The following is a 22,568-nucleotide window of genomic DNA, read 5'->3' as shown; positions in this document are numbered from 1 at the left end:
GCATCTATGTGAAGAAACTGCAGTAATTAAGCCCAATGAACTTCAAAAGGTTTTTGGATGACAAATAAAGTAAAGGTCTGATGGCACTATTTCAATTTGTTTTTCAGAACAAATATTCGCTTGGACACGATATTTGGTCTGGTTTAAGGATCCACATTCTATCTGCCCCATATCTAAAGACATATTTTCCTTTTGTATACATAACGACACTAATGCTATGGCATAATTTAATCAAGTTTATTGTAAATTAGGTGCAAAGGAAATTGTTAGTGAGAAATGTTAGCACAAGCATCAATTGGATCGGTATCAACGTTTCATTTTAGCATAGATATATCCGTTGAATCGGCGTTGATATATCTAGCAATCTGGAAATATCAGCATATTGCTGTGTTGCCATACGACGCTCTGTTGCTTGCATACACTGCAACGTGTGAAGGCTTAAATGAACCGTTGCATTTGTACGCAAAAACTCTATGTGTACGGTCGTCGAAATTTCGATTTGAAGAATTGCTCTGTATTGTCATCGTTGTTCGCAAGATCTTTCACATATTTGTCGGTGATATTGAATACTTCGGCCACATTGACAAAATCCTAGTATCTCAAGATCTGATGCAAACACTGAATGTTCATATTATTATTATGAAGTCTATTCTGGTGATTTTTTTTGTCAACAATCTTTTTCGTATAAAATTGAAATGAATACCTGTTGTATGGTATACGCAAAAAAATTGGTTCGTATATTAAAATCCACACTTATCCTCATGAACACTCCGTTTTTCATAAACACCTGTGAACTAACACACAGTTCGCTATATAATATTCGCAACAACGAGCATACAACAGAAGTAAGACTGCTATTATATGCAAAAAGGAATGAATGCATATTTATACAAAACCAATACACAAAACGTATAAAGGTAAGTGTAGTTTACAAACTTAGTGAACAATTTGTTCTGAACAAGTTGTTACAGATTCAGATGATCAAGAAATGTTCAGTCGATCAGATAGATGGTTATGAAAACAAATTGAATTTCTTTTAATTTGAATAACAAAAGAGAAAGATTTGCCTTTGAAAATGTTGGTGTGTTTATATAGGATACTATTCTTACCTGAGCAAGACAAATACTACTGAACGGAATAAGCCAACAACATGTGAGCAACACTCGTACACATTATTGTCTTGGTCAGTTTACTGTGCTTCATTTCGTGTGTTCTCAGGTGCGTTCACACATCAATTTTTAAGTTTGGCATTTGATGTGTTTTACGGACGTTTGAAGGATGTTGAGATAGTATTTGACTCATTTACTTTTACAAAATCATCACCTGTTTTTTTGTCTAAAAATTTGAAATAATTTCAACCAAATTTTTTTAAACAACGTTGTTTTCTTATTGAGTTAAAATTGGAAGCAATAACCATATATTCAAAAAACTCAGCAATACAAAATTTTCACATTTAATTTCACATTCATTTCTAAATACCAGACTTAATCAATTTCATTTTTAAGATAACTACGGCAAGCACGCAGTTGTTTCTATGAAAAAGTTTCTATAAAAATCGTGTGAACAATATAAAAGTCAGATAAATATGATAAGTATTCATACTTTTAGATTTGCATTTGTATGAACGTAAATGTTAATTTCACAGATATTCTGCGAAGTTGATAAAAACTCCATGTATAAATGTATAAATATAACTGTTTTTGTCTAGCTTTTTGTTACGTTCATATCAAGAATGTATTATAAACAATTTTACGTCTATATTGACGTACATATTCGTATATTATTATCATTTAATTCGAAGTTGGAAGGATGCCTTTGATAACGCTACATTTAGTTTTGTATTTCGAAGCGAATCGAGAAAGATTCAAAATAAGAAGGAAAAAATGAATCATGTATGCTATTGGGTGTATAAATTAATTTTGATCGCTGACAATTAGATGTCGCCACTTAAACTTGTATGAAGTTTGACAGTTGAATCCAATTGCATTTTGTACATGTTTTGCCAATCTAATTCAGAGCAGAAAGATTTATTTTTGACACAGTGTCATTATTTTCTGATCGATTCAAAATGAGCGATGAAAAAGTGTTTTTCTGTCTGGTCTCCTTTGGTTCAATTTTTTCACTTTGAATAAAGTGAAAATACATCTAAAGGTTATAAAATGTTGCAGGAGACGAGACCTCTCATTCGCCACAGAGAATATTGAATTTGGTGAAAAAGAAGTGGTGAATTTGTTGAAAAACTGTGAACTCACCAAAAAAAATTGAATGTTGGGCTATTGGCGTTTTTTATTCGATAAAGATGCATGAAAATGCATCAGAAAAACATCAGAAGCATTAAATATATGCGAATCAATCGTTTTAAGACATTTGTAATGAGATAAGACCAAAGAAATTGTGTGCCACACCAGCTGAATCCAAAACTAGTTGTTAGATGTTTTTTCACATTTTGGCACAATGTTCCAAAAATAAGAAAGAAAGGAATTTTTGTATCGTATTGTAACTGGAAGTGAAGAGGGCATCTGCTACGATAACCTCAGGCATAAAAATAAGCGTTCAATCCCACACAATCATCAAAATCGATTGCATAGCAGGATTTTGATGATTTCTCGGTAATGCTCATTATTTGGTGGGATTAAAGTGGTGTGGTGTATAATGAGCTGCTGAAACCGGGTGAAACTGTCACGGGGGATCGGTATCGACTACAACCAATACGTTTGAGCAGATTACTGAGAGAAAAATTGAGAAAAACTGCGACAAGAAATAGTCGAAGGATTTATCAAAATTTGACATATTTCAAACATCGCAAAAAAAAAGATAGGGGACTCTGGTCGGGGTGAGCTTGATCACCCCCCGTACTCTCCAGACCTTGCCCCTTCTGACTACCACTTGTTTCGATCAATGCAAATGGGCTTGTCTGAGATATCGTTTCGAAATTCTGAGGGAGTGCGAAAATGGGTCGATCAATGGATAGCTGGAAAAGATGAGGAATTCTTTCGACGCGGAATCGACAAGCTGCCAAGAAGATGGGCCGAAGTCATAGCTAACTATGGGCAGTACATTGGTTAATGTACTCATTCTTATTATTTTTAAATAAATGTTTCCTTTCACCAAAAAAACGATCAAAATTAATTTATACACCCAATATTATTTGAAATTATAATTGGTATGCATCGAAAAACTTTAAAAAAAAATTCAAAAATTTGCAGCTTATCTCACTCATATTTTATCTTACAAAAAATTACTAGTTAATTACTACTTGTAAATACCATTCAATCTAGGGGCTTAATACGGCAAAAAAATTCACAGGAATTCACGTAAATTCACACTTTTGAATCGAGTGGTTATTGATGAGTTCGGTGAATTCGTGTGAATGGAATGAAATGTGTCAAATTAATAAAGTGAGGTTATGATAACCGCAATATTTTTTAATTTATTATTTTTTCAATATTTTCGATTGTTTTCGATAGAAAATCGCTCAAAATTGAAAATAAAATTAATTTTTATTAAAAAAATATAAAAAACATTTACAATTTTGTTATACAAAATATAAATATTGCAGTAATTGCCAGCAGAAACTATTCACCACTATCTCACATATTTGAATGAAACATTCGTTTGCAGAAAAATTCAGTTAATTTAGATATTATTATAAAATTCAGTCGTAGAAAATTTTGAATTAAGCCCCTAGCATTCAATCTTTTCGTATGTTTCTGTTTGGGGAGTTTCATTTTGTAATTTGAGAATATCAAAGATTTTAAAATAAAACACAATTTGTTTTAAGTATATTGCACCTTTGAGAATATATTGAGTTTTCTAGTTTCATATAAATTTTGTACTGTGGATAATTTTTCAACTGAAAAAATAACACAGTATTTTCTCTAATGAACGTTGATAGGTTTTATAAGGTTTGTAGCTTTCCAATCATTCCAGTCGCATTTAAAGGTTTATTGGATGTTGATGTTGTTCTGTAGACTGAATGTCAACTCAGCTGTCACAGTGAGCATTATAAAAACAGAGAAATAATATTGTTGTTACACCAGCCATCTGAGATACAAGAACCAAAAAGAGCTGAATACTTTTCCATATTTTACCTTAAATGTCAACAAAAAAGAAACAATTTTTTACAATGTTTACTCATTTATTTCTGCACAAATTAAAATATCATATTTATATTTCAAACAGTTCATCCTTCTTTTCTTTCTCAGTTATGATAATATATTTCAACTTATTTCCAGAATGCGATATAGAGATCGGTTGAAGCGATTTCTACTTTATTTAAAAATATTTATCTCGAGTATGCATAAGCTGACACTGCAGTGTCCACAATTGAATCAATTATATTCATATATTTTACCAAATAAATCTTAAATGAAATTAATCTTTTATATCGAAGGAATAGGAACAGAAAATAAATACAATAGTTGATTGAATTAACACAATAACTTAGCCATAATTCAATAAGTAGATAATTTAATATGTCATGTATTGCAGTTGATTTTGAATTGATATTATGATCACAAAACAGAAAAATGCTCTGAACAAATATTTATACAACTGAAATTTCTCTATCGGAAAAGATCAGAATCGTAACTATAGTTGATTTTCTTTACCACTTTATATGTGTCTGTGGCATATTTCAAAATAATACATATAGATAATTAAACATACCATCATCAAGGAAGCTAATTTGAACAAGAACTACAGATATACCTAAGAGTTTGAAGCATTTTGACACTTCGTTTGGTTTATAAACTACAGGTTTGTGAGCGCTATTGTTATGTGAAGTATATAAATATAATGATTACTGTGCATTTGGGCGTGCTGGTAATGGTGGGCCTGCTGTTCGTGCTGGAACTTTCGGCAATGCATTGCTTGGATTTGGTGCATTTTGTCGGCGAGGTAGGGGAGGCGGAGTACCCATGGCACTTGGTATTGATGGTGCTGTTCTATTCGCTACATTACGAAGTGGACTGGCTGTATTTGATCCATTCGGACCCACATCCAAATCGTATACTGAGTCCTGCGGTAATGGCGGCGGTGGATCTCTTGGTTTTGGAATGTACTGTGGAAAATTAAAAGAAAAATGATTAATTTCGAATCGAATTGATTCTGTAGTCGTTTCCGTATTACTCACAATATTATCATCAATTTCCTCGTAAATGGCGCCAGTGTCTTGATCCTGAATGACAAGTGATTGCGCTGGCGGACTAATGGTTTTCTGTGGTGCTTCTTGAATTGAGCTAGATGTTGATGAGCTGCTCGATTTTCGTGACAGATTTGATGGTTGCTCTGCTTCTTGTTGATATGTCTTTGAAGCGGCCACCGGTGGAGCCGGACGATGTGGAATATTTGGCGCAAAGTTTGAATCGCTACTTGACGGTCGTGATTGACCTTGATCTGTCTTGACTATGCTGATAACTCCTGCTTTCGGTGCATGCTTTGGTGTTATTGGTGGTGGTCGAACGGGTGGCATTGGTCTACCTGGAGGTGATTTTGGACGGCTAGGTGGTACCTTCGGTATTCCCAAACTGTTGTAGTCTCCAACTGTGAACAAACATTTTCTTTAATGAATATCATTCACAAATCAAACAAATTAGCCAATCTCACCTGGTGATGAAGAGCACAATTGCACAGTATTTGTGGTGCAAAGAGCAATTTCCCGTTCAACTTGTGCAAGCCAATTTTCCGTTTTAAGATTAATGTGAAAATCAATTCCTCGGATGCGAATCGACTTCTTTTGTACAGCTATCAAAGTCGATTGGCCATCACGGAATGTGACCCACATTGTTTCGCCCACAAATCTCACTAATGTCACTTCACCAATCAGACCCAGCTCTTGAATTATCATTGTCGTGATATCCTCATCATAAATACTAGGCGCATCTTCATCTTCGGTGTCATTGGTACCGGCCTAAAAGAAATATTTTGTAATTTTTGTAAAAAATTGATTTTTTGATTTTTGCAAAATAAAAAATGGAAAAAATCGCCAATTACATGAATAACAATTGTACAATCAAAAGGTCCCAAATCACGAATAACATCATGAAACACTTTTTGTCGTTGTTCTGTGTCAATTTTGGATATTTCACAACTAATAACAGCAATAACAGGCCGATGATCACTCTGTTTCAATTCAGCTCGGCCATAGTACAATAATCGGCCCTCACTCCAATCGTAAATAGCATCATCCTGCAACATTTTGCGACGACGCCATAATACTCGATCAGTCCATGCCGGTGCTCGACATTTTTCACTTGTATCATAATCTTCGCTGAACAAATCGTATTTGTATGTAGGCGGAAACGTGATGTCCCCTTCGAAGTAATCATTAAACACACTGCCCCCCTGCTTTTGTACAATCAACTGATCCTTTTCCAAAATTGGTCCGAGCTGATTTTGTTTCACCAATTCCTTAATTTCGTCTTTATCCATGTCGACACGATAATTGAAATCTCCACACCAGAAAACATAGTCATGCGATTTTAATGTACGACCCTGTAACATGCAAGAGAATTAATCAGTAAATGATAAATGCCTTTTGAGTGAAAACAAAACAAAATGTATATACCATTGGGAAAACAATTTTTCGTGTGATTTCAGCATAGTCGGCATTTCGTTCGAGTACTTGAGACTGACCGGCAGCAAAATGTGCTGCCACAAAACATAGTGACGTTCCATGAAACACAAATCGAATTGCAGTTGCTCCCTTATTTCCCGTTGCACCTCCCAATCCTGTCTTAACCGAGTCAGTTGCAACGTCACGAATATGCTCTGCGTGCTCGGGACGAATAAACACATATAAACAAACGCCAACCAATTGTTGGTACGTTAGCAAAGTGTATGGTTCATCTCTTGAAAGCGTTTTCTGCAATTCTTCTGCCCATGATTTTGCGTTGTCTGAGCTGGCAGCCATTATGTTACTCGCATTCAAATCCACGATTTCTTGAAAGCCAATGGCAAAAATGTCACACGGTTCGGCGCATCCATCTTCTGGATGACTTATATCAACCAAAGCTGCAAATGTGAAACAATTGTTAATTTATGCCGGATGATGTTCAATAGTAATGACTTACATCGTGATCGAGCCATTTTGTATGAATCCAGAAGCCAATCGGTTAACGATAAATCCTTGTAGACAACACTGCGAAAATGCTTTCCACCATTTACATTGTACGTGGCAACGCCAACACGAATGTCCATCGGTTTTGTGTACTCCGTGTATCTCTTGCAAAGTTCTCTCATAACCGGTGTCGGAGCTAAACAATAAATAAATTAAAATGTTAATTATTCAAAGAATAAATGCAAAATCAACTAGTATACCATGTAGAATGTTAGATGGAAGTAAAATACGGGCTCGATCAGCTAACTCGGAGCTCAAAGTTGAACCAACGAGAAGAATATCGATGGCTTCTTGTTTTGAACTATCCAAAAGATTGTTTTGAATTGTTCTTGCTGCCGATCGTGCGCCATCCATCAACTGAAACAAATAAAAATTCAATTTAACTTGAGTCCGTCATAGAAAAGTGGTTTTAATTATGAATTTTTAACTACCTTTGATCCACCTTGAATGGCTCCGGTGCCTGCATAAATTTTGCTCACTTCATTGCCATTGTTAACCCACATTTGACGGAATACTTCATCGAGACGGGATTGTATCTGCGCTTTATCATGAAAACTCAATAATTGAATTTGTTGGTTAAGCATTTCAAGACCCAAATAAGTTTGCACGCAATTCGTACGATCCAAGCAATCCAAGCAATTGGTTCGAATGGCACCGCGTTGTTCGCGTAAAATACTTTCACCATTCACATGGAATACGTCATAATGTGAGCAGCAAGTATCCAATTTTGCTTTGAGTTTCGATAAAGCCGATGTATTACCGCCGCGACACTCTTGATGATAATCGAATACAATGTGCGGAACATCGTTTGCATGCGTCGATTCTTTGTGATGTCGTTGAAATTCATTCGATAACATGGCCTCACCCTCTTTGCTGCCAATCAAACTGGTGCCGAGCAAATTAATGATGACTTGTTGACCGTATCGTTGTTTCATCATTTGCATATGCAAATCAAACGCTTTGACTGATGCTTCGTAGCCGCGTGACATCTTTACCTTATGCGATCCAACTTGTACGCCTGGTTGTTCCCAAAACAGTGGAACTGAGCCACGTGTCTGAACATAAGATGTGCACTCTGAATCCAAATAAATTACTTGTTCAGTTTCAACAAAATTGGCTACATGACCTTCGTCATTTGTTCCACGAACGTTGAATCTAGTTCCCGCGCGTTCACAACTCAATCGCGAAATGATGGCTACTTTTGCTTGTCGACTGCCAGCATAAACGGTGCGAATTTCCACCGATCCACACATGGCTTTGAGCAACCAAAATGAACAATCAACACTAAATCGCAGTAAATGGATGTGAAGCATTCGATTCCAGAAAAATCGATTATCAGTTTCGAGAGTACGGCGACGTCTTTGAGCGCACAATGTTAAATCAAATGCATTTTGTGGTGCTGTTGAATTTGCCACCGATGTATTCCATGAAAAATAAAATGTACCCGAATTCAACACCTTTCTCACCTATATCAACAAAGTAAGTGAATGGAAAACAATGTATAAAATTAATGAAATTATTGAATGTAAAAACTTTGACACTTTCGAAATGCATACCTCAGCAATTTTGTCTTCGCCGGGCGCTTGAAATTGAAGCGGAACAAATTGTGTTTGTGTTATGCGAAATATTTCGGAATCGCACATTTTGCCCATGGAAAAACAACCCGTGACCAGCACCAAATACAATACAGACGATTCGCCAGCATTTACTTGTAGCACTCCCAAGCAACCATATGCATCAGCAATTTTAACATATTGCTTTTTTATCGTTTCAAGCTCTTGTGCGGCTACACAGAGAAATAAATAAAGCATGAGTTGTGTGAGAAAATGCGGTTGCATATGACAAAGTTTTTGTAATGCAACAACGTTGCCGTTCATTCAGTCGAAAATTCAATTAAAACAACACAACAGTTCAAAGGTTTATTATAAGCGAGGCTTTGCATCTACACATCTTTGTAGTGTATGACATAAAAGTGGTTAAAATCGATAGCACAGCGGCATGCAATGATAATTCAAAGAAGAAGACAGAAGAAGGAACATAGAATACCGAAAAATGAAATCCACACACACAAACGCACAAACACAAACAAAAAAAATTCCAAGATGAACTTATTTGAACACAAAGGAGATACACAGATGGAATAGGTCAATTAAGTTGAGAAAAAAAACATCAATAAGAGACGAATAAAAAATTCTTACACAGAACAGCAACTGCTTGTGATTCGAATAAGAGTGCCTCTTGTGTACGTTGCCGATGCTCCAGGATGATGCTATGATTTGGTTGTTTCTTTTCAAAAATACGAAAGCCTTTTGACAATGCCATATTGCTTTGGATATTTTTTTTCTTCTCCGAATTCGCTAGCTCAACACTCGATTCCGAGAACTTTGTGACCTTTGCTCTTTTTCTGTTATGGTTTGGGTTGTCGAAAAATACTGCAATTTTTTTTTCTAATTAATGTGCTAAAATGGCACATAAATTTACACAAAAACCACGTTGATTTTTTCCATAAATATCTTTTTCCGCCCTCTATTTTCTAGTCGATTACACTTTTGCCACGGAATATACACTTTTTCATTGACACAAAATGCAATTATAAATTTTTTTATCGAAAATTCATGAAAACGATGAAACAACGTAATAATTTACAATTACAAACACATCGATTTGTCGCAATTCATTGTGGTGGGCCTTGTATTTCTGAATATAGCTCAACAAAATGATTCAACCAAATTAAAATTGCAATCAATCGTTCATCGATTTCTCCGACGCAACACCAATTTTTTTTTTCTATTGAACGCTTCTTAGATGAACAATTCTTTTCACTCTCGTTTCATATTTTCTGTGTACTTTTTCCCACGGTCGTCTTCGTTGTACTGAGTGGTATAAAGCTTTTGATGGTCACAAAAAATGTCAAATTTCTCCGTACTACTTGCTCATGTAATCGATATATTATCGTCTCTTTCGTCTGTACACAATTGTTCTGCGTTTAATTCATGATAACATTTCACTTCTATTAATTTATCACACAAATAATGACATCATTTTCAACGAATTTTAAACAACGTAATTTATGGAAAATATTTTAATTTTATGTGGGTTTTATTACAATATTTTCGTGATTCATTTCCACTTTTGGTGAGACTTGATAGCAGATTATCAGTTGTTTCACAAAAAATACCAAGCTCATGCATTCCACTGACGTTTGTATAGGTTTAGAGCAAGTACAATATAGAATCATTCTAAGAAACAACTGGTATGAGCGAAACAAATGCATCAATGGATGGAGACGCCCATTATTTCATATCACAGGCAATTTGCTAATTGCTTTGAACACTCGCCGGTCAATGTTTTACAGATGTATTTTTGTTTATTTCACTCTCCCACTGAATTATGAAGTAAATCGACTTAAAAAAAACACACAATAACTTTCCATTCATTATTTTTCTTTAAATTTTATTGTTTTAAACTGTGATAGAATACATATGTAGATAAGTTTATTGTTTTATGCATATATAATTAACCATTTCTACTTTAGTTTGGAAACTCTATTGACATCGAGCCGCAACACTTTCGATTCGAACGAATTTCGATTCACTTTTATTCAAAAAATTAAGCTCAAACGTTGATTATTAACAGAAAAATTCGTCGAACATTTTGATAAAAATAAATGAACAATAATAACATGCTTTCACCATGTGGTGACAACCAAGGCAACTGATAAAATTAAACGAACAACCCGAACCGTTACAATGAAAAAAAAAAACTTGTAAAAATGTCTCTCTTGAGGATTACTCGTCACATTGCTGTAATAATGGTGTTATTTTTTTTAGATAGCTCATAGGAAGTGCATGTTTTATTAATGGCTTATGTGCCATTATGGTTTGTTCGTTGACTGTTCAAGAAGTGTTTATTTTAATTGTTGTATTACTTGTAAAAAATTGTAAAATTTTGGGCAATTGAAATAAAAAAAAACAAGATTTAAAATGAATAAGATAGAGAAAAATTGTTTCATTGCTATTGTTACATTAATTGATTTGTTGTTTGATTGACCGTGTGGTGTTTAAAAATGAATTTTTTGTTTTCTTTAAAATTGAGCAGTATTTATGAAAATATTTTAAGCATCGTATTCATTTGAAATGTTCAATGTAATATATTCGATGTATTGGACATTCCCGATTAACCAAAACCCGACATTACCCACGCGTTCTCCAAGATACGTCTGATGATTGCGAAAAGTGAAAACAGGATCACTTTTTTGGCGAAAAACCTCAGCAAATTGAAAGAATTTTTCTCCAATTTTCTCCTTGGTGACAAAAAAGAGTCCTTGCTTTCTCAAAACCTCAGGGGGCAATGTCTGCTCGTAACCATCTAATTTTGTTTGTATTCGGTTCATCATTTTATCATATTGTTGTATCTCTGTTGTTGTTTGCATTATAATAACAAATAAAGAAAAATATCGATATCGGTATTGAATGTGAAATCTCTACAACGTTTTTGTTTGTATGCATAAAGTTCATTCGTCTGTTTAGCTCGATTTAGCGTCTTTATACTTATTTTAAAGAGGTATAAAACAAGAAACGGCATTTTATTTTGGATAGTGAAATATTATTGGTAAAACTGTTCTCTTTCGATGATGCTTAACAAATGTGTTTAAGCTTAGCTTAAATTCTAAACATTTTTATACCTTTACTCTGTTGCTTTTTAGTGACCTGTTGTGGTTTCCCTAGTATTCCCTTTTCTTGATATATTTGCATAAAGCATTTTAATTTTGGATGTTTTCTCTATATATTTATCAACCACAAATTGTGTCGGAACTTCCAGCGCACTTGCTTTGTCTTGGGAGCTCATTTTATTTCGTAAATTTTGGACAAACAAAAAATTGGTTACTGTTTTTGTTGTTGCTTATTCTGTTTGTCCTGTAGATAGAGCCTTTGTGATAATGGATTCGTGTAAATCCAAACATCGCCGACGGGCTTGAAGTATTTTGTGTCCCATTCGCTGCTGGTTTCTTTGCGTTGTTTAGCTTCTTCACGTTGTTTTTGCTCCAATTTGGCTTTCGCAGTTGTTGCTTTATCGATATCATTAAAACGAAGACCGGCTGTTACATCGACCCAAATGCGACGTGATTCATTCTCCACTTGTTCGCTAATTGGTTGAACATTCTTCTTGAAAATTGGTATTTTATTTACATCTACGAATACATCGGTTTTCTTATGGCCATCAGCCCATTTGGCTTCCATTGAACCACTCCATTCACCGTTGATGCTTAAAAATGATTTCTTCTCATTCGGTGCGTAAACTTCGGCCGAAATGCGATTCCTTTTGCCACCGTAAAATGGTTTGGTTATAAATTCAATGTCAGCACGATAGCCGGATTGTGGACATGTTATTTGCACACTACCACCAAGCTCAATCCATGGTACAGTTAGGATGGATCTATGAATCAAACGGTAAAGATATGGATTAATAATTTTTTCAGTTAGAAGAATGATGATGAGAACCATTTTTTTTTTATAATAATTAAATCAATACCGTCCATATCCATTCGGAAAAGTGACTATATATTCTTCGTTGTATTCGCTGAGTGTTACCGTGCCCTGACCAATGTTATGCACGCCAATCGATAATCCTAAGAACTTTGATTTCGTCCAGACATAAGCATTGAAACTTATCTTCTTGTTGTAGTGCTCAGCATAAAAGGCAGAAACTGTGGAAACATCGAAACCGATTACATTTGATCAGAAATAATGCTTGTAATGTTAATAATTACTTGGTGGATGATGGCAAACTTGTTCGGCAACAAATGTTAATTGATCGCGTCGACACCATGGAACCGGTCCATCATTAACAGTTGCAGCATCCTTTTCTAATTCGGGCAAGTCCCAATGACATCGGAATATTTCGCCCAAAATTGGATTGTATGGTTTTTTAGCAACGGAACTCTTTCTGCCAGCGTGATAAGAGCTCATATACCATTTAACACATTGCACCATTCGATCGCGTGGATCTTTAAAATCGGCTATTTTTAAAAATAGATCCGGATGCGCAAAGTAATCGGCATACATTTCAAGCAATGATCGACGTTCCAGAATGAACGTTGGAAGAACTACTTTGGTTAAATCCATACCAATTTTCACTTGTGATAACAAATGTGTAACAACGCTACCGTGTGATTCCATTGAAATATCATTTTCGGCATCGTCTTCGTAGAGTGCATCATAGTCAAGACTGCCATCAACCCGAAACGGTGTGCTTATGGAATCACGTGAACTAATTGTGTCGTTTTTAATGCTTTTCATATCATCGGATTGCTCATTTGTGTCTTCAGCATCTTTTAAGCTTATTGAACTCGAATATGGATTATCATTTGCATCGTAAAAATCATCTTCACCCTCGGAACTGGAGTAGCTTGTCTCTGGCACAGCCAATGTAATCGATGACGGTGACACATCGGCCGCTGACATTTTTGCCAATTTCTTTTCCAAACATTCGGCTCCATACTCGACCAGTCCGCCTGGCATTGATGATGGACCGACAATATCGAGGGTATCTGTACTGTCTGGCGTTTGATCCGAATTACCGACTGGTACTTTTGGATTCAAGCCAGCCAACGATGGCCCTTGATACATACCGTTCACTGGATGTGCTGTATTCTTGGCAATTTGCAACAAAACTATCGAATGCTTGAAACGAAATAGTAAAATATGATTTTTAAATTTTGGAATGAAAAGTTCATCAAAAATGGGGAAAACGTTATATGCAATTTACCTTAAAACTTTCGAGCATTGAATGTGCACTTTCCTGTAACACCTTATTCGGATCCTTTGTCTCCTTGATATTGCTTTCTTTGTTGGTATCGGCCTTTGCTTCGCTATCTGTACTTGCACTAGGCTCACTGACTATTTGGCTTGGAGCGGCCGCAGCAACTTCAGCAGCGGCTTTTATTTTATTCTCAATTTTTGTCGTTTGTTCAATCATCAGTTGAAGATATGCATCGGCTTCACTAATTCGCTTGTCGAGCGTTTGCAAATAATTTGGTCGCTTGGTTGGATCAGCCGATGAGCCATATACACCATATGTTGAACCACCCTGATCCGACCAAATTCCACGACTTCGATTTGCGTGACGCAGTATTGTATCCTCAAGACGTCGAACCCATTTTTCACGTTCTTCACCATCTTTCGCTTGGAAATGGAATGTCTTATGATCAACGGTAATAGTGAATGTATTGCAATCTTGATCGTCGATACCGATGACAGCACCTTTCAATCGAACACAACCGCGACGAACGCCCTTCATCATTTTCTCCTTTGACGTATAATAGCTGAGTAAACCGGAATTTTCTTCCAAAACAAACCATCGAAATTGCCATCCCTTCATAACATTTGTCCACTTACTTAAATGTCCTTCCAAAAGCACCATTTTGATCGATTTATTCTAATATATATATTTTTCTCTCAAATTTTTTATATATTTTCTGCTTTAATAGAACGAAATCAATTTATTTACGTTTCGTAGTCACGCGATTGACTTCATACGACGCCAACTTATATAGTCGAAATAATATGCAAATGCAACGAAAATAAAGTAATATAAAAACAAAAAAAAAATCAAACAAAAAACGATGAAAAATGAATTTTACACATATAATGGTTGCTGCAACGTTTAAAATGCGAATAAAATACTTTGCTAGAACACGTTCATTGTGTTTTTATGTTGACAATGAACATCAGTGTTGTTTTTTTTTTTGACACATCAATATGTTAATTTAGGCACCAAAGAGATTTTTTTCATTCAATTTTTTGTCAAAACCACTTGAGAATTGTAATTTACTTATCGACGACGATTGATTTTTGGCGATGAAAATTTGACATATTAAATCATCGATGTGACTATTTTTGCCTTCTAATGGAAATTCAATCGAAATTTCGTGTAGTCGTATTGTCGTCTTTTTTATATGGCTTTTTGATTTTTCGTCATTTATATCAGAAATCAACGAACAAAAAAAAACACTTTAATTACTGATTGCTGTGTGTGATGATTTTCTGACATAAACGAACTATTTGTTGGTCTCTTTCTTTTCCACAAAATGTCATATATCGTGTTCAGTTACGGCTACAGCTGCTTATTGTCGATGCTTGCACTTCTCTAGCTATAGTGTGTCTTGATGTGGTGTCAACGGGTAGGTATTTCAATGATGACATAAATAAAAATAATATTATGTCTCAATGCCGACGGCTGCGAAAAAATATCGCCAATTTTCACTACAACAAAACACTAATACTATCAAATTGTCAGCTTCCACTTGTTTGTAATTCGATTGTTTAAAATCTTGGATAAATGCATATGCAACTATTTAATCTAATTGAATTGAATAAATGAGTGAATGATTCCAAAGTTAATACGTTTTTTTTTTCACACTACTTCGCATTTAGTTTTATCCTCGGCAATTGTTTTACGCAATTCGCAGTTTTGCTTATGTCCCAGCGCAACACATTTTATGCGATAGACTGACTGGATGAAAAGGGGAGAAAGAGAGAGAAAACGAACAAAAAAATGGTTTCCGTAAGGGAATTTATCGTTTTGACAGTTCGAGCGTTCGTTTGACAGATGGCTACGATGGTTGTCAAAGTCACAGTTTGCAAACATTAAACTCCGACTTTACTTTTGATTCTAAATGCAGTAATCAGCACAAATTACTTTTTTGTTTGTTCATGTTCAATAGAAATTCAAGTAAAAATGGAGAAAGAAGCGAAATTTGAATTTATCGAAGTTCAAAATGATAATATTTATGAAATTGTAAGCCAAGAAAATGTGATAGATGAAGAGTCCGTGTACATGTTGTGTGAAGATAATGAATTACAACCAGATGAACATCACCAACTGAAAGGTGAGTTGTGTTTTTTCTCTTCTTCATTTCAATTACAAGTAAATTGAAGTGAATTTCTTTTGAACAGAATCGGTAGTGTATGTGACGGAAGACGAAGTATTGATAGAAGAGGAAGAGAGCATCGAATCCTATAATAATAATGATGACACCGAAGCCGAAAGTTGTAAACAAACTACATCGAATCATCATCTAACTTGTGATATTTGTGATCGTGAATTTATCACCGTCACCGAACGGAATGAGCACATTGAAGATCATTTTTTAACAGTTGAATGTCCACATTGCTTGCGTACATTTGTCGGCGATCGAGCTTTCAACCATCATACATCAACCGGAAAATGTAAAGAATTTGTGGTTTCGGATCGATTCAAGTGTGATTTGTGCAACGAAAAAATGTTCGATTCGAAGGACGCATACAACAAGCATGTGAGTGCGAAACACAAATGCGTCATTTCGGAGGATCGCATTGATTGTACACAATGCAATCGAACATTTGCCAAATTAAAATATTTGCGAAAACATATACGTGAAGTTCACGAGAAGGCCACACCATTCCATTGTAAGACGTGTGGAAAGAAATTTAATCGCAAAGCAAACCTGATCGAACATGAACTAATCCATGACAATAAATACTTGGCCGTGTGCAAGACGTGCAACAAATCCTACCGAACACCATCAGCTTTGAAGTTACACGAACGCACTCACACCGGTGAAAAACCATACGTTTGTAAAATTTGCAATGAGAAATCGTATGCCTATAACAGTGACTTGAAGAGACATCAACGAGCTGTCCACAAAATAGTCGATGGCGATAAAACCTATCCGTGTACGCACGATGGTTGCAACAAAGTTTTTTATGAACCGAAACTTTTGAGAAACCATGCAAGCCGATCTCATAAATGTTAATCTAGATTTTTTCGTATTAAAATGAATTTAATGAAAATTCCATCGAAAATTGTTTTATTTGAAGGGGAGACCAGTTTTTATTTTCAATTTGAATATTTGTTTATAATTATTCTATCGGAAATTAGAAAGGAGTCCTGTAGTAAATGACGATTTCAAATTTGAAATTAAATCAAATACCTTGAACCCCCATAGGGAACAATAATACTGTTATTTAGTTTGACATTTGTTGTTTCGATCGCTGTCACAAATTCATACTTTGTAGATTACATTTTATCTATAAACAAATTTTTCACTTTCGCCGTTTTTCATTAATTTTTTTGACTTTCAGTTATAGTTCTCAATTATTATGGAAATCAACTATTGCCAATGCAATTCAATAATCGGGAATTGGTTTTAACAATGGTTTTCTTAAATTATTAAAAGTTTGATGGGAAATTCAAGGTCAAATATTATTTGGCATTAAAATATAGCTATATTTCCTTGTTGTTTCTATAACATGAACCATATTTGCGGGATAATTTTTAAAAAAGTATGATTGCTTCACTAAATGATATACGCAATGTTTTTTTTTTAATTAAACATTAAAAAGGGCATTTTGAGTAAATTTACTAATTTACATTTTATGTAAATATTTTTAATACCCTCGCTATTAAAATTAAAAATTTGCATTTCTCTCTACTCATTCCGCATGAATAAAAAAAAATAAAAGAAACATAGTACACAATGTTAATTGTTACATTCAAAACATTCATCAAATAGAGGTAAACAATAATCGACATAACCTCAACAATATTTTCTACTCAAACTTTAAAATGATAATCAACCAACTTCACGTTTGAGATGTTTTTTTAGAAGTTGAGTATGAATTTTGACAGTTCAATATAAACGAAACCAATTAAGATAACATTATTCAATGGACATATATATCGACAAAAAAAAGATATATTGAAATTAAAATTCATAAATGATGGCTTCAGTTAGTAATTCAGTTGTTTCGCATCTGGCGTCCATCAAGGAAGGTTAGTTGAGCCAAAAGTCGAATCCGTAAAATGGTATTACATATTTTTATTATATTTCACAGATGTCAACGATTGGCTTTATTGTCAGTTTTGTCCTCTAAGTTTCGCCATAAATGAAGAATTTGAGCTACACACATACAGTCACTTCAAAAGTCGTACATGTTCAGGCTGTAATGTACGTCTTTTTCAAATTTGCAACGATTGGTATGAAATTCACACAACAGCCAATTGTAAAAACAACAATCACATCCATTCGTTCGGCACCAATAACGCAGCCGATGATGGCATCACGATCAAACAGGAGCCCATAGCCGAAATGGAAACAGTTGAATTGGATGAATTGCTCGATGTAAAAACTGACGTCGATTTTAATGATTTCGGTGAGGTGTTTGCAACGTCTCTAAATACAACACTTGAAATTGCTGAAAATAACTTAAACACCGCCAATGTTCCACAACAAATGGCCTACAGTCAGCAGTTTTCAAAGCCACAGTTAAAGTTTCGCGTTGTCAATATTAAGATGAAAGAAACAGTTGAAACAGAAAAAACTAAACGCACCAGAGGAATCAAGTGTCGATTTTGCGACAAAGTATTGCAAACCCGTTTCTGGTTGGACAACCACATTCAAAGCTATCATAGTGTTGACAATGAAACAAAATGCAAGCATTGCAATCAAAAATTCCAATCGTTTCAACAATTGGATAAACATTTGAAAAGATGTGCCGGGAATAATCGAAAACGGATTTTCAAGAGGTTTATTCATCCGCATCGGCCAAAAGAAAATTTCCAATGCGATTTATGTGGCAATGTATTGAAAAAATTCCGTACACTTGAAGATCATATGAAAGAAGTTCACTCAAATGAATGTTCATTCGAGTGTCGCATATGCGGACGATTCTATCCGAGCCGGTATTATTTGAGGTAACAAACAAAACCATCATACATCCAAAAAATGCAATAGTTCAAATTGTTTTTATTTTTATTTTTCAGCAAACATCTATTGCGGCACAAACAAGGTAAAGCCAGTGATACAGAAAACGTTGATTTGGATACAGATTTGATGGAAAGACGTAAATACACACGAGTACATCCGCATCGACCGAAATCGAATTTTACATGCGATATTTGCAACAAAAAAATATCGCGTTTTGATATCCTCGAAGAACACATGAGCAATAATCATTCAGCTCGGGATAGTTTTCGATGTCGCATCTGTGGACGCTGCTATCCCAGTAGATATTATCTGCAAAAACACATTGGACGTCACAAGAATGGCAGTCAGCATCAACCGGCGGATGAGGATTTTGACAAAGGTTTGATGGAACGCAATAAATATCACAGACATGATCCAAATCAACGAACACAAGATTTGACCTGTGATGAATGTGGAAAAGTTTTCAAACATCATAACATGTTAATGGAGCACAAAACCGCACGACATTCAGCCGAAGCTACATTTCTGTGTCGAAAGTGTAATCGATTTTATCCGAATAGATACTACTTGGCAAAGCACATGAAGCGTCACGAGGAGTTGGAAAAAAATTGCATATCAATAGATCAGTTCGAAGGAGATTTGGATGAAGATCTAGTTGCTAGAAATAAATACTTACGACCCGATCCAAATGAAACAAAGTCATCATATGATTGCGACGAATGTGGCCTTACTTTTACGAAATTCCACAAACTGACTGAGCACATTCGATCGAAGCATTCCGATGATAATGGTTATCGGTGTACTAAATGCGGTCGATGCTTTCCAAATCGTTATTACCTTACAAAGCACAAAAAAATCCATGAAAATAACACCCGCAGCATTAATGTCACAGATGATGAGTCTAACGAACAACGGCCATACACAATTAATCAACCACATCAACGGAATAGTACATTTGTTTGCAACACTTGTGGTATGATATACCCTAAATACGAACTGCTACAGGAGCACATTTCTTCGAATCATACCAGTTTGGAGAGCTTCATGTGTGGTGTTTGTAATCGTTCATATCCAAATCGGCATGATTTGGTGAAGCATATGAAACGGCATCAAAGCGATACAAAGGTCGAAGAAAAAATCGCAAATGTTGTCGAAGAAAATCTTGTGAAAAGGCACAAATATTTCCGTGCCCATCCTCATCGTCCGGTGTCCAATTTTGAATGTGATATTTGCAAAAAAGTCTTATCCAGCTTCTATTCGATGGAAGATCACATGAAATCGAAGCATTCGAAAAAATCCAAAACGCGATATCCTTGTTCAAAGTGTAAAAAGGATTTCATGACGAAGAAACGACTAAAGCAACATGAAACACTAAAGCATTCTACCGTTAAGCCAGAAGTGGTCAAACCAAAGGTGGAAACAAAACATATGTGCTCAATCTGTGGACGTTTATTCCCAGAAAGATCGAAAATGATTATGCACGAAAAAACACATTCGGGCACCACGATATCGTGTGAAACTTGCGGTAAAGAATTTCTATATAAGCATTATCTTCAAAAACACATAAAAAATGTTCATAGTAAAGTGAAAAATTTGGCATGCGGTATTGATGGATGTGAATGGAAGTTTGCCTATCAGCAATGCTTGATAAGACATCGAGCCAGACGACACGGAATAGTAAAGAATCGAAATGCCTGTCCCATTTGCTCGAAAGAATTTCCAGAGAGCAAGTATCATCTCCAACGGCATCTCAAAGCACATGCAAACAACACAGCTAAAGAATATATACCCGAACCCAAGGATGAATCATCGTCAAAATAAATAAATTACAATTAATTTGATTTTTATTCGAAGTCGAAAGAAAGCATTTCCATAAAGAAAAAATTGGTGATAACTTTATATGCAGGGAAGAAGATACTCAAACATCGAAATATATTTGTTTAAAATAAATTAATGTATTTCAAAAATTCAATCAAAGCTGCAAGTATTTTATTTCCTCTAAAAATCTTCAGTTATATTTAGAAGCTTCAATTTGAAATTAGGATTCGATTGTCACTCAGTGGCAGTGAGTATTTTTTTTATTACTCAAAAAGTGGATTCCTGACATATTTGGCTGGTGAGTATTTTTTACATGTCAAACGAGTATCTGTCAAACAAAGTAAGCCACAATAAACATAAAAACAAGAAGCATTTTTCAGATGTGGGATCAAATTTTTTAAATTCAGAATGGAAACATTATCCTTCATGCACCATCCACAAAGCGAAGGTTAGTACCACAATGATCCACTCAATAAAAATCCACAATAAAGAAGAATTTCTGCATCATTTCAGCGGTCGATTTCGGGTGCGACTACTGCGATGAGACTTTTCTGTCGAGGAATTGCCGCATCAAACACACTGCAACTCATTTTAAAAATAAAATATGTTCAACCTGTGAAAATATACTAATTTCAATAAATGGTGATTGGTATGGGCTGCATACGTCAGCGGAATGTAATAAGGAAAATGAAAAACCAAACGAAGTTTTGAGTGAAGTGAAAACAGAGATGTTCGATTTTACACTAGAAGATGGTGCCAGTCTAAAATCAGAAGCAAACGATTATGATTCAGAAGACTCGCAGCGTGGCAATATATTTGAAGAGGCGCAAATGAAATTACTCGATCACATTGAAGTAAAATCGTTGCCAGAAATTACCGTACCTCGAAAGTTGAAAAATATTTCAAAAACTACAGCAAAAACTGACACTTCAAAAATGGTGATAAAATCGATTTCAAAACAACAGCGAAAATATCGAAAACAAGTCTCAAACAAAGCAACATTTATGGACCATCGTCCAAAGGCATCCTGTATCTGCGATATTTGTCATAAAACTCTGGGCACATTTTCATCGCTACGAAATCATATCATAAATATGCATTGTGTCACCCAGAGAGGCGAACGGGTTTCTTGCCAAGAATGTGGCCAGACGTTTTCAACGCCAGGCAATTTAAATTCGCACAAGAAGATACATTTGAAATGTAAAGCGTATGTTTGCACGTATTGTGGCCGGGGATTCAATCAGCTGCACAATTTAAAGGAGCATACAAATCGACACACTGGTAATAAAAAATGTATTTGATTTTTGTACGTCTTATAATCGAATTTTTGTCTCTATTCCATGTTTACAGGCGAAAAACCTTATTTATGTAAATTTGAAGGATGTCAAAAAGCATTTGGCCGGAAAACCAATCTGACAGCCCACACCAGAGTACACACAGGTCATAAACCGTTCAAATGTAATATTGATTCTTGTGAGCGGGCTTATATGGTATGTGGGCTTTGATTCTCATTCTTTTGGATTTCGTAAATAATTTGTTGTTTTTGTTGATTCGATTTTCAGTTTGAAATCGACCTTAAACGTCATAAATATAGCATACATGGGATCTTTACAAAGAAACATATCTGTCCAATTTGCTCGAAAGTTTATCCGGAGAATAAGTTGCTGAAGAAACATTTGGAATCACATTCAACGGGAACGTAATCGAATTAAGCTATTTCTAATGACAAAACATCACTACTTTTTCTTTTTATTTTTATTTAGGTCATGATTTGTTTGACAAATATTTTTCTGTAATATAGTAACAAAATTTTAGAATTAAGTTGAATTATTTTAATGAGATTTATCTTTATATTGTGCGAAGGAAAAAGTCATTATTACG

General features: G+C 35.0%; 4 protein-coding genes across 4 annotated transcripts; 2 read left to right on the top strand and 2 right to left on the bottom strand.

The window, feature by feature from the left end:
* Positions 1-4,117: 4,117 nt before the first annotated feature.
* LOC116350703 (synaptojanin-1) lies at positions 4,118-10,263 on the bottom strand. The gene is made up of 10 exons (XM_031782606.1): positions 9,319-10,263; positions 8,677-8,906; positions 7,552-8,586; positions 7,321-7,477; positions 7,074-7,256; positions 6,569-7,014; positions 5,995-6,495; positions 5,608-5,911; positions 5,135-5,544; positions 4,118-5,062 (listed from the first exon to the last, which is right to left on the bottom strand). Exons 1-10 carry the CDS (start codon positions 9,440-9,442, stop codon positions 4,802-4,804), a joined length of 3,651 nt encoding a protein of 1,216 aa, XP_031638466.1. The 5' UTR covers positions 9,443-10,263; the 3' UTR covers positions 4,118-4,801.
* Positions 10,264-11,703: 1,440 nt separating this feature from the next.
* LOC116350777 (oxysterol-binding protein-related protein 9) lies at positions 11,704-15,620 on the bottom strand. Its single transcript, XM_031782706.1, has 4 exons — positions 13,889-15,620; positions 12,891-13,803; positions 12,653-12,827; positions 11,704-12,556 (listed from the first exon to the last, which is right to left on the bottom strand). Exons 1-4 carry the CDS (start codon positions 14,540-14,542, stop codon positions 12,004-12,006), a joined length of 2,295 nt encoding a protein of 764 aa, XP_031638566.1. The 5' UTR covers positions 14,543-15,620; the 3' UTR covers positions 11,704-12,003.
* A 105-nt stretch (positions 15,621-15,725) lies between these two features.
* LOC116350916 (zinc finger protein 91-like) lies at positions 15,726-20,846 on the top strand. The gene is made up of 4 exons (XM_031782913.1): positions 15,726-16,010; positions 16,078-16,911; positions 17,998-18,856; positions 18,926-20,846. The coding sequence occupies exons 1-4, from the start codon at positions 15,860-15,862 to the stop codon at positions 20,688-20,690; spliced, it is 3,609 nt and encodes a 1,202-aa protein (XP_031638773.1). The 5' UTR covers positions 15,726-15,859; the 3' UTR covers positions 20,691-20,846.
* A 176-nt stretch (positions 20,847-21,022) lies between these two features.
* Positions 21,023-22,568, top strand: LOC116350775 (zinc finger protein 208-like). The gene is made up of 4 exons (XM_031782704.1): positions 21,023-21,135; positions 21,201-21,968; positions 22,038-22,177; positions 22,250-22,568. Exons 1-4 carry the CDS (start codon positions 21,096-21,098, stop codon positions 22,388-22,390), a joined length of 1,089 nt encoding a protein of 362 aa, XP_031638564.1. The 5' UTR covers positions 21,023-21,095; the 3' UTR covers positions 22,391-22,568.

The sequence above is a fragment of the Contarinia nasturtii genome, unplaced genomic scaffold (assembly GCF_009176525.2).
Source record: "Contarinia nasturtii isolate CC-2019 unplaced genomic scaffold, AAFC_CNas_1.1 Cnas_scaffold_4311, whole genome shotgun sequence".
NCBI lineage: Eukaryota > Metazoa > Arthropoda > Insecta > Diptera > Cecidomyiidae > Contarinia > Contarinia nasturtii.
Note: the sequence above shows the minus strand (reverse complement) of the source record. Positions and strands in the feature narration are given on the sequence as shown.

Bases quoted from the DNA above. Each gene is read 5' to 3' on its own strand.
- LOC116350703 (XM_031782606.1), bottom strand. From the start codon at position 9,442: ATGGCATTGTCAAAAGGCTTTCGTATTTTTGAAAAGAAACAACCAAAT. The intron at 5,912-5,994 runs GTAATTGGCGAT...TATTTCTTTTAG, and splicing joins ATTGTACAATTGTTATTCAT to GCCGGTACCAATGACACCGA. The intron at 5,545-5,607 runs GTGAGATTGGCT...GTTTGTTCACAG, and splicing joins ATTGTGCTCTTCATCACCAG to TTGGAGACTACAACAGTTTG.
- LOC116350777 (XM_031782706.1), bottom strand. From the start codon at position 14,542: ATGGTGCTTTTGGAAGGACATTTAAGTAAGTGGACAAATGTTATGAAG. The intron at 13,804-13,888 runs GTAAATTGCATA...TTTCGTTTCAAG, and splicing joins CAATGCTCGAAAGTTTTAAG to CATTCGATAGTTTTGTTGCA. The intron at 12,828-12,890 runs GTAATTATTAAC...ATGTTTCCACAG, and splicing joins AGTTTGCCATCATCCACCAA to TTTCTGCCTTTTATGCTGAG.
- LOC116350916 (XM_031782913.1), top strand. From the start codon at position 15,860: ATGGAGAAAGAAGCGAAATTTGAATTTATCGAAGTTCAAAATGATAAT. The intron at 16,011-16,077 runs GTGAGTTGTGTT...TCTTTTGAACAG, and splicing joins TGAACATCACCAACTGAAAG to AATCGGTAGTGTATGTGACG. The intron at 18,857-18,925 runs GTAACAAACAAA...TTTATTTTTCAG, and splicing joins CCGAGCCGGTATTATTTGAG to CAAACATCTATTGCGGCACA.
- LOC116350775 (XM_031782704.1), top strand. From the start codon at position 21,096: ATGGAAACATTATCCTTCATGCACCATCCACAAAGCGAAG. The intron at 21,136-21,200 runs GTTAGTACCACA...GCATCATTTCAG, and splicing joins GCACCATCCACAAAGCGAAG to CGGTCGATTTCGGGTGCGAC. The intron at 22,178-22,249 runs GTATGTGGGCTT...TTCGATTTTCAG, and splicing joins CTTGTGAGCGGGCTTATATG to TTTGAAATCGACCTTAAACG.